The following is an 11,491-nucleotide window of genomic DNA, read 5'->3' on the forward strand; positions in this document are numbered from 1 at the left end:
ACATATGAATATATCTAATGGAATTGAAGGTATTGACAGACTTATTGAACTATATTGAAGAAAAAAATAAAGTCATAGAATCAGCTTGGGGATCGCTGGTAAAAGTAATAAAGAAACCAGAGGACGTAGAAAAGGCGAAAAGACAATTCTGGACGTTAGCAAGTGAAATAAAGAAATTTTTAATACCGATAGAAGGAGAAGAAAGTGAACAAGTAGAACAGGAGCAAGGAAAATATGTAAACATGGCTAACTTTGACATAGCAATAGCTGTAAAAGTAATACCAGAATTTGATGGTAATTACAGAAGTGTGTCACAATTTCTAGGATTGGTAGATTTCTATGGCAAAACTTTAGCAGAAAGTCAACATGCAGTTCTAGTAAATTTTATCCTAGCAACCAAACTAACTGACAAAGTGAAGAACAGGTTATTAACTGAAGATAGACCCACAACACTGACAGATTTAGCCCAGACTTTACAAAAGATTTATAAATCCAATAAAACCCCCTACAATTGCATCATGAAATAACACGAGCACAGCAAGGAAATTTAAGTGTTAATGCTTTCGCTAGTAAAATAGAGAACTTAGTGGCTTCAATGAATGACATACAGATTGCAGAACAAAGTGAACAGAATAGAGAGATAATAGTGAAGCTTAATGAGCAAATTTCTTTAGGTGCATTTAAAAGTGGACTAAATAATCCTTATAAATCCATAATCCTAGCCGCCAGACCTAGTAAACTGAATGAAGCAATTAAACTAGCGGCAGCAGCAAGTGTGCAAAGCTCACATGCTGCAGGTAATAATAACGTAATGTTTATGAATAGAACAAGAGGAAGTTCCAATCGATATAGGCAGTTCAGAGGTCGAAACAGTGAAAATTATAGTAGCACAGGTTACGGAAGGCGCCTAAGCAGCAATAATGCAAGGAATAACGGCAGAGGATACACTACCCATGGTCAAAGCGATCATAACAATAATGGTGGAAGACATAACTGTAGCACAAGCAGAGGTGGTTATAGTAATAATGGAAACCGGCAAGGTAACTCGGGAAACGGAGTTGCCCCCGGAGCAGGAAATCCGGGGTATGCACAAAGAAGGTCATAAGTATAACGACTAATGAAAAATTTACTAACTTTGTAACTATTAAGTTAGATGGCCCCAATCACGATGATTCAGGATTAATGTTTTTAGTGGACACTGGAGCAGATGCATCATTAGTGAAGTATAATGCAAGATTTTTAAATAAAATAAACAGTGAGGAATTTTGTGAGTTCAATGGAATAACGAATAATACAACAAGTTCCATGGGCACAGTGAACATTAAGTTACTATTAGAAAATAAAGTGGTTGAACATAAATTTCATGTTATTAATGAGAATATAAATTTAGTTATCGATGGGATATTAGGAAGAACTTTTTAAGTAAGTACAACTGTAAGATAGACTATGAAACATATACACTAACAACAACAGTAGAAGAGGAAGATATTATATTGCCCATGAACATGAAATTAAAAACAGTTATGAACGTAAGAATACCAGCCCGTTCAGTAGTAATAGCGCCCATAGAAATTGCTATAGAAGAAGACTGTGTAGTATTAGGTAAAGAACTTAGAAAAGGAGTTTTAGTAGCAACCACAATAATTCCAGCAGATGGGTATAAACACGTGAAATTGTTAAATACTTCAGATAAAGAAGTGATACTAGAACGTATAGCTTTGGGTGTTGAACCAATAAGGTGTTATGATATACTACATTGTAGGAATTTAGTGGATGAAGACAGATTTAAAAGGGTTAAAGAAGAGATACAATTTGACAATTTAGACGAAGAAGCAACAATGGAGGTTTCAAGCATTTGTAAAGAATTCCAAGACATCTTTCATTTAGATGGAGAAAAATTGACAAAAACTAATTTTTATGAGCAGAAGATAACAACAGCTGATAAATCACCAGTATATATAAAAAAATATAGGTTGCCACACGCTAATTTTCAGGAGAATAATAAGCAGGTTCAAGATTTGCTTGACGACGATATTATTAACCATCCGTCAGTCCATATAATTCAAAAAAAAGCACTGGGGATTTGAAAAAGTGGAGATTAGTAGTAGACTTTAGGTCACTTAACAAAAAGATTGTGGATGACAAATTTCCCTTGCCAAGACTTGAAGATGTACTTGACAAGCTTGGAAAAGCAAGATATTTTTCCACACTAGATATGACAAGTTCTATTCACCAGATTCCATTGCATTCGAAATCGAGACCGTTAACAGCTTTCTCAACAGGGAATGGTCATTTCCATTTCAAGCGTTTACCATTTGGCTTAAAAATTTCCACAAATAGCTTCCAAAGGATGTTATCAATTGCATTGAGTGGATTGCAAGCATCTGCATTCTTGTATGTAGATGATATCTTTATTTTCGGTGCAAGTCTTAAAGAGCACAATATAAATTTAGTGCAAGTTTTCAAAAGATTGCGCAAATAAAATTTGAAGCTTAACCCGAGTAAATGTAATTTTTTGCGACCGGAAGTAGTCTACCTAGGTCACTTTATAACAGCCAATGGAGTGACCACGGATCCAAGCAAGTATAAGGTTATAAAAGAATATCCAACACCAGAAAATGCTGATGAAGTACGTAGGTTTGTAGCATTTTGCAACTATTATAGACGATTCATCCCAAATTTTGCGGAAATAGGTAGACCATTAAACCAGCAATTAAAAAAGAATCACATTTTCAGCTGGACGGACAGTTGTGAGGTTGCATTTCAAAATTTAAAAGGGAATTTAATGACACCGCCGATTTTAAGTTACCCAGATTTTTCAAAACCATTCATACTGACAACTGACGCATCAAATTATGCTTTAGGAGCAATTTTGTCGCAAGGAGAAATCGGCAAAGATAAACCAATCGCCTATGCGAGCAAGTCGCTCAACAGGCATGAGCTAAATAAAGCAGTAATAGAAAAGGAACTTTTAGGAATACATTGGGGTATTAATTATTTTAGACCTTATTTATATGGAAGAAGATTTATAGTATACATAGATCATAGACCTTTAGTTAGTTTATTTACACATAAGAACCCATCATCTAAGTTAACCAGATTAAGAGTAGATTTAATGGATTATGATTTCGATATAGTATTCAAACAAGGCAAAATGAATACTAATGCAGACGCATTGTCTAGGATAAGATTGAGCTCAGAAGAATTGAAAGAAATGGTACCTACGAAGGATATGAATATAATGACTAGAGCAATGAAGAATAGAATACGAAAAGATAGTAGTGAAACTAGTGAAAAGTCGACAGAAATGCCACCAGTGAAGATTGATCACCTTCACATTTGGGAGTGCATATCACTTACAGATACAGGGAATATAAAAAAGTTGCAACTAGAGAAAAATCAGGCCGAAGACAAGAAAATATATGCAGTAAAAGACATAGTGCATGTAGGATTTAGTAATGGATCTTTATAAGAGTTAAAATTGATTTTGACGAAATTATTATCCTATGCGAAACATGCAAATTTAACAAAGCTAGCGTTATCAAAGAAAGATGAAATATTTAAGAAAATTAAGGTGCACGAGTTTATGGAAATATTTAAGAAACTGCAAGAAAATAAGAAGAAAAATTGTCTAGATATAATAGTTTACGATCCACTGAAGAACATAGAAAATCAGGAGGAAATGAAGAATCTGATTAAAGACTATCATGATAGCAAGTGAGTGTGAGACAAATGGTAGGGGTCAGTGATCGGGAAGGGTTCAAACTACCGGGGAAAGTTATATCGGTAAAAAAGAAGTTATACGTGTCCCGGCGTTTCGCTAGTGAACGCGAATCAACCCGCAAAGAAAAACAAAAAGCCAAACAGTCAACCTCTAAACAGGTAAAAAATAAGAGTGACTTGGCTGCAAAAGCAAAAGGCATCAACAATGACTCTGCTGTAATAGCAAAACAAAGCGTGAGTAAAGAAAAGCCGGCATCTGATACGGAAATAAAACAATCAGAACTTCTTATCGAAGCTGAGTCTCTTATTCCCAACAAAGACAATGTTAACGATGATGTCGCTGCTAAGGAGAAACCTGTTTTCTTTGACAACAACAATGTACCATTATCTGCTGAACCAGCCAATACGGGTGTGGATGATAGCGTTGTTATTATCGATGCAACTGATATTCAAAGTGATCAGGCTGCCGAAGCTGAGTGGGTTGAAGTTACGAGGAAGAAGAAAGGTGGTAAAAATCTAGGTACAGGTAATGATTTGTCCCACATCAATACCGTCGCATCTCCGTCTTCTTTTGCGTCAGCTGTTATTGACACTAATGTTGAAGTTACCATTGCGAATGGCAACAACAATCATCAAAATGCTCCTACGAGGATAAAAACTGCAGTGAACAACAATGATGATAAAAAAATGCGCATTATTGGTTCAAATGTAAGCACTGAGCTTAGTGTTGCAAAAACTAAATGGCTTTATATTGCGTCGTTTTTGCTATCCGTTACAAACGACAATATTATTGAGTACGTTTCCAAATACTCTGGAATACAAAGAGAGTTGCTTTCTTGCCACGGGCTTATTAGGAAAGGTACTACCGTGGAATCATTGAAGAGAATTACATTCAAACTTGGTGTTCCCATATCTTGGTTTGATAAAATGCTTAATCCAGAGCTTTGGCCTGCCGGTGTGACTGTTTGCCCTTTCCGGTTAGGCCGCAAGAGGTTGGAACTGAAGACATAGTCACTAGATCTCACTTAGATAACAGTAAACCTATTAATAAGTCAAAAGCGAGTTATGCGCTTTATTATCAGAATGTTAGTGGTATGCGTACTACATCATCAGAATTTTATCGTAACGTCAGTTCACACGAGTATGATATATTAGCTCTATCCGAGACTTGGTTAAATGAAAATTTCTCATCTAACGAATTCTTCGACGGCTATTATAACGTATTTCGTAATGATCGGTGCCCTAACGCCACTGGTCTTGAGAGGGGTGGTGGTGTTTTAATTGCTATTAGAGCTGATCAATCAAATATCAGATCTGATATCGATATGCTTGTTGTTAGCACTCTGTTCTCGTATGGCTTGAAACAATACAATTTTCAACCAAACAGTAATGGTAGGTTCCTTGATCTCGTTTTTGGTTCTGATGATCTAAGAATATCTTGTCGGGAGTGTCTATCTCCAATCTTGGAAAACAGTTTCCATCACAATGCTTTGGTTGCAAATTTCGAGTTTTATAACTTTGATAAAACCACAGTTGCAAATATTTCTGAATACAATTATTTCAAGGCGGATGCTACTGCGATAAATGATTTTTTCCTCGGCACTGATTGGTCCTTCTTGGACTCCACTAACGGGCCTGAGGCCTCTTATGTAATTCTAAAACAGAAGCTTTCATTAGCAGTTTCCAATTTTGTTCCACGAAAACGGAAAACTTTGAGCAATAGACCACCATGGTTCAATACTAGACTTAATAATATTAAAAATAAAAAACGTAAGGCCTTTAAAAAGTATAAGAGGAGCAGGAGTGAATCCGATCGTCTTAACTTTGTCAGGCTTAAATCTACTTTTAATTGTCTTAATAAGTTCTTGTTCAGACAATATATGAATAATTTGGAATCAAAATTGAAGACTAACCCATCTAGTTTCTGGTCGGTTATTAATTCCAAGAGAAAGACTAGCGGATTTCCGACGTGCATGGAGTATGACGGTGTGTCGTGCAATAATGCGGCGGATATCTGCAACTTATTTGCCAATTTATTCCAGAAGGTATACTCGAATCATACATCTTTACCTAGTCCGACATTCTACTCTGGTTCTCTTGGTCGAATTTCTTCTTTTGATATTACCGCCGATGATGTATCTCTGGCAATTTCAAAATTGAATAATAGTCCTAAGTCAGATAGTGAAGGATTTTCTCCCATATTCTTCAAACTATGTTCGAATACAATTTCAGAACCCCTGGCACTTCTTTTCCAGGGTTGCTTGAACTATGGGATCTTCTTAGACTCTTGGAAGTTATGCTCCATAAATCCGGTATTCAAGTCTGGTGATCGCAATGATATTCGCAACTACAGACCTATTGTTAAGCAGAGTACTCTGGCAAAACTATTCGATCATATCATTCAAAGCAAATTGTTTGATTTCATTGAGGAGGCTATTGTCGGGAGTCAGCATGGATTTTTTCCCGGCAGGTCTACCTCTACTAACTTGGCTTTACTCACTAGCCAAATTGTAGATGCCTTCGAAACCCATGCGCAACTTGACGTCATATATACTGACTTCTCGAAAGCATTTGACAAGGTTGATCACTCTATGCTATTGCACAAATTGGAAATGTATGGAGTGTGTGGAAGTTTGCTGAAATTCTTCTCAAGTTTCTTATCGAATAGAAAGCTTTTTGTGTCAATCGGAGCCAACCAGTCTACTGTGCTTATCAATGCCTGGTCGGGAATCCCACAGGGAACCCACTGTGGCCCTCTCTTGTTCCTAATCTTCATTAATGATTTGCCTCAAAAATTCAAGTTTGCTAAATGTTTAATGTTCGCAGACGATGTCAAACTCTTTCTAACCGTACATGATATTTCTGACTGCGTTAACTTGCAACATGATCTCGATTCGTTTAACGAATGGTGTACAAGTAATAACTTACTTTTAAATATCAACAAATGTTGCGTGGTTTCCTATTCAAAAAAGGTAACTATCACATCTTTTAACTACATACTTAATGCCGGATCTTTAAATCGTTGTCGGGAAATTAAAGACCTTGGTGTAATTTTTGACAACCAGCTCTCTTTTTCTGGTCATATTGACTTTATTGTTTCGAAATCTTTCGCAATGGTTGGGTTTATTAGACGTAATTCCTGTGACTTCAAGGATCCTATGACTCTGAAGGTACTTTACACGTCATTGGTAAGAAGTCGCTTGGAATATTGCTCCATTATATGGAGTCCATTCTATGAAGCTAATTCGTATAAAATTGAGAGAGTTCAAAGAATTTTCACCAAAATTGCTTTGCGTATGCTTCATTGGCCTGATGGCCTCCCATCGTACATCAGCAGACGTAAATTGCTCGGCCTTCAGGCTTTGCATGACCGAAGAACTTGCATCTCCCTCATGCTTGCCTATAATGCTATCAACGGTAATATAAACTGCTCTGATTTATCCAATTTATTCATTCCATACATTCCACCACGCGATGTAAGGAATACCAGACTATTTGTTGAAGTAACTCATAGAACGAATTATGCGTTGAATGAACCCATTTCCAAGTCTATACGCTTAGCAAATCGATATAGTGGTCTTCTTAACTTTAATAATAGCATATATAAATTTAAGCTTGAACTTTTCACTATTTTTAACTAGTCTGTAAGAAAGTTTGTACTTTTTAGACTGAAATAAATAAAATAAATAAATAAATTAATTAATTAATTAAAATTTTTTATTGAACTATTTTTCAATAGGTGGCTTTCCTCGTTTAGACATTTCAGTTTAAAAGCTATTTAAGTCATTTTTCATTTGATACCAAACTTGTTTAATTTGGATAAGCGGTTTGTTTATTATCAGGAAAAGTTTTTATCTCGGAATAAAAAATAGTTGGCCAAGTTTAACTCGTAAAAAAATAACTGTTATTTTCGGCCCCTTCAATATTCGAATTGTTAAAATGTTAAAATTAATGCGGAAGCTCTGCGGTAGCGAATGCGAATATTGGCAACAACCCTGGGACATACATATTTACACAAGGTATTGTATATAGGATGCATATACTTATTTCGCAGGCGACTTGAGAGATAAAGGCAAGTGAATGTGGATCAGGGGTCGGCAACAGTGTTGCCAGTTTAGCATTTGTGAGACCAGATCTCGCTTTTCTCTTCGTCGTTTAGCATCGGAATTTACGATTTAGCTTCGTGGCTTTTTTCTAGCCTTTTCTTATATTCAAACTAGCATTCTTTAAGGACAATACTCCTCAATATTTGTAGTTGCACTAAATTATTGTTCCGGTTCAGTTTTACTTGACGAAAGGTTAAGCGAATATCACTTGTCGGCATCGCTCCGTTCGACGAAATTTACTCAGCGAACCCGTTCTGTTTAACCTTTAACAGTTTTTCAGGAGCTCTCAATTGTCCCTATAAAACCAGGAAACTCCGCACTCAACGGGAATGACGTCAAGCACTACATCGTGAGGGAGAAAGATAGTTAGTCGCCGCTGCTAAGCCGGGGGCCCTTAGCCCCTTCATCGCCTCTGCTATTGCGTCACATGCTTCATTTGCGTGTATATTCGGTTTGCTCTTAACGATGCGTGCTCCAATTGAAACATTCACGATTGTAATCGTATTGTTATGTATGAAGATATTTGGTGGTACAAATGTACCACTACTTTGTCTTTAAGGACCATGGGTTTTCAGACCCTAAATGGTTAAAATGGTTTTATTAAACGGTATGGTGTTCAAAAATTATTTGCAAAAGGCTTTCATGAAATTTCATGATCATAAGTACCTTGGCCGTCGAGATATTTACTTTTTGTTTCTCGGTGGTACATTTCTATCACCTCTTTGTATATATGTGAGAGGTAATGAAATGTTGAAAGGGCTGGCCTTTCTCTAACCTTTTTTTAGGCCATTTAGCTATTTGTTAGCTTTTTTATTTGGCCAATATAGCTTTTTTATTTTTTCAGTCTTGGCAACACTGGTCGCCAAAAGTAAAACTATGGCTGTGTTGGTGAGCACAAGAGAACTACTCCGCATGAGCAACCCGGTAGGAAATATAAAATACTTTATATATGTACATAAGTATGTGTATCGCTGATTTACTAAAAAAGTGTCATAAGCCCAAAGAAAAAAATCGGGTTAAGTATGCAAGAATAAACGTTAACTCTTCTTCTATTTTGTATTAAAATTTCATAGCTGTACCATTTACCATTTGATTTTTTGCTATGGGAGTATATGTTCATTCAAAACTTTAAAGCCGTTTTTCTTGCATTCTAGATTTTTTTAAGTTGTGACAGTATTATAGTAAATGAATCCCCACGCATCTATTATATTATGTGAGCATTAGAATTCCATAGTGCCAATTCATATCCTATTTTCGCATTCACAGACAAGATGCACACCTTCGACATCTCTCGCTGCTGTTGCAGCAATAAGTATGGCTGCAATATATTTGCCATTAGCTCCAGCTACATGTAGAGCATGTTAAACATTTTTATTTGTATTTGTAAGAGCATCTGACAGCCCACTTACGTACATAAATAGAAAATACAAAACATGACGAGGGAGTTGAAATTGAAGATGATCAAGAGTATACAACGTTGGAAACTGAGAACATGAATCTCGATTAGCAATTCTGAATAAGGTTAATAATTTTAAATTTTATATTTTTGTTCGTCGACATTATAGGACATTTCATCATTGCAGGATGTTGTTGCAGAACAAAACGCCGAAACCACTGCTGTTTTTGGTAAATATGTACCAGCGGTGCTGCCCACCGCCGTCGGTACAATGATTTCAATAGCACAACAAACGCCATCTCCTGGGCATTCCCACAGCTTGCCGACACCAGATATGCAACTGCGGCTAAATTTGGTTATTATCAGTGCAATAGTGCCATGTCATTGGCAAAAACACTAAAGGCTGCTAGCACAAATAAATCGCCCAGTGATATAGCCAACGAAATAAATAAACATGGGATTCAATCGCTACTTGTGGCTTAAACTGAGGATGCATGCGTTCGCTTCATTAATGTGTTTCTCAAAAGGTATACAGTGTATGGTTATGTTAGTGCAAATATTTACAAAAAATTGTATGTCAAATGTAGGGATTATGCTGTTCGTGTGATTTCCAACCTCTTACGGTCTGGCGTTAACCTGCCAACTTGCCGCAAGCAACGTATCTCATAGAGATGCACGTTGGTTGTTGTTGTTGTTGTAGCGGCACTACTAAGCCCCGCCTTTTTCGGGTCTACGTTCAATCATTGTCGTCAAGCTCAACTAACGGGAGGCCCAGGAAACGAGCTGTTTCGATGGGTTCGGACCAGAGGAAGAGGGGTGTTAGTTGATTCGGATTGAGCTGGCATGTAATTAGGTGGTTGGTGTCGTGGGGGGACTCTCCACATGCCGGGCACTCATTGGGGATATTGGGGTCGAGTCTGGACAGGTAGCTGTTAAGGCGGCTACAGTATCCAGACCGTAATTGAGCCAGGGTAACGCGGGTCTCTTGTGGAAGTTGAAGCTCCGTCTCTTCTACAGGTGGTGATTGGGCTCGTATTACGGCATTCATAGGTCGAGAGTCGAGGTAGGTAGTAACTGACTCTCTATGAATGTCGTTGATGGCTCGTCTGTATGTCGTCGGGTCTAATGGTTGGTCTACGTACTGTTGGACTGCGTCCTTGTACACGAATAGGTGCCCCCTGACGAGCCTGGGCGGAGGCTCCTCCTGAAGCAACGGTCTGTTAGGATGTTTACTTCGGTGACACCCCACCAGAAATTGCTTACAGAGCATTTTGTTGTGTTCCCTTACGGGGAGCACTTGGGCCTCGCCGTGCAGGTGGTGCGCAGGCGTCATCAGAAGGCACCCAGTCGCTGTCCGAAGTGCGGCACTCTGACAAGTCTGTAGCTTCGTCCACTGCGTCCAACTAGTCCCCGGCGTCCAAACTGGCGCAGCATAGTTTAGAACCGGCCGGCCAATTGCCTTGTATGTTGCCAGCAACGTTTCTTTGTCTTTGCCCCAAGTGCTGCCGGCGAGCGACTTGAGGACCTTGTTGCGGCTCTGTACTTTATTGACAATTGCGGTTGTGTGCGTGGAGTAGGAAAGCAGGCTATCGAAGGTGACGCCTAAGATTTTCGGGTTGTTTACAGTCGGTATTGGTGTGCCATCGACGTGTATACCTAACTCTAGCCTGACCTCCTTCGTCCAGGTGGTGAAGAGGGTCGCCGTTGATTTCGTTGGGGAGAGTGTTAGGCTCCTTGCAGTGAAGAAGCGAGAAAGGCTGGAGAGATAGTCGTTCGCTTTTGAGCAGAGGTCATCAATTCCATTCCCGGACGCCAAAATCGGGCAATCGTCAGCGTATGAGATCAGGGAAACTCCCTCAGGTGGTTGAGGAAGTTTCGAGATGTAGAAGTTAAATAGTAAGGGGGAGAGAACACCACCTTGTGAAACCCATTGTTTAATCCTTCTTGGTTTCGAGGTTTGATCTCGGAAGATTACTGACGACTGTCGACCACTCATATAATTCGCCGACCATCGCTTCAGTCCCTGTGGGAGTGAGGAGGCCTCCACACATCAGGAATGATGAGAGTGGCCATGGGTCCGACGAAGCGCGACCTTCGAAAGAGATTTCCATTCTGTCATCACGCTTCGTTGGGGTGGACAGGGACCTCACGGTTGACCAGAGCTTACTCACACCAGATGTGAAGTTACAGGCCTTCAAGTGCTCCTCCCACTTTTTCCGCTTATGCTGATTTACCAGTTGTCGAATCTCCAAATTAAGGTCCCTCA

At 38.6% G+C, this 11,491-nt stretch overlaps 1 protein-coding gene across 1 annotated transcript; it reads right to left on the reverse strand.

Annotated features, from left to right (window-relative positions):
- Positions 1–9,033: 9,033 nt before the first annotated feature.
- On the reverse strand, positions 9,034–11,020 carry LOC118751405 (the record flags this gene model as incomplete). The annotated part of the gene is made up of 2 exons (XM_036486227.1): positions 9,034–9,174; positions 10,202–11,020. Coding segments are annotated over 2 exons (960 nt in total), but the record flags the coding sequence as incomplete, so codon positions are not given.
- Between the last annotated feature and the right edge of the window lie 471 nt (positions 11,021–11,491).

Source organism: Rhagoletis pomonella, unplaced genomic scaffold (genome assembly GCF_013731165.1).
Source record: "Rhagoletis pomonella isolate Grant_MI unplaced genomic scaffold, Rhpom_1.0 Rhpom_scaffold_00682, whole genome shotgun sequence".
Lineage (NCBI taxonomy): Eukaryota > Metazoa > Arthropoda > Insecta > Diptera > Tephritidae > Rhagoletis > Rhagoletis pomonella.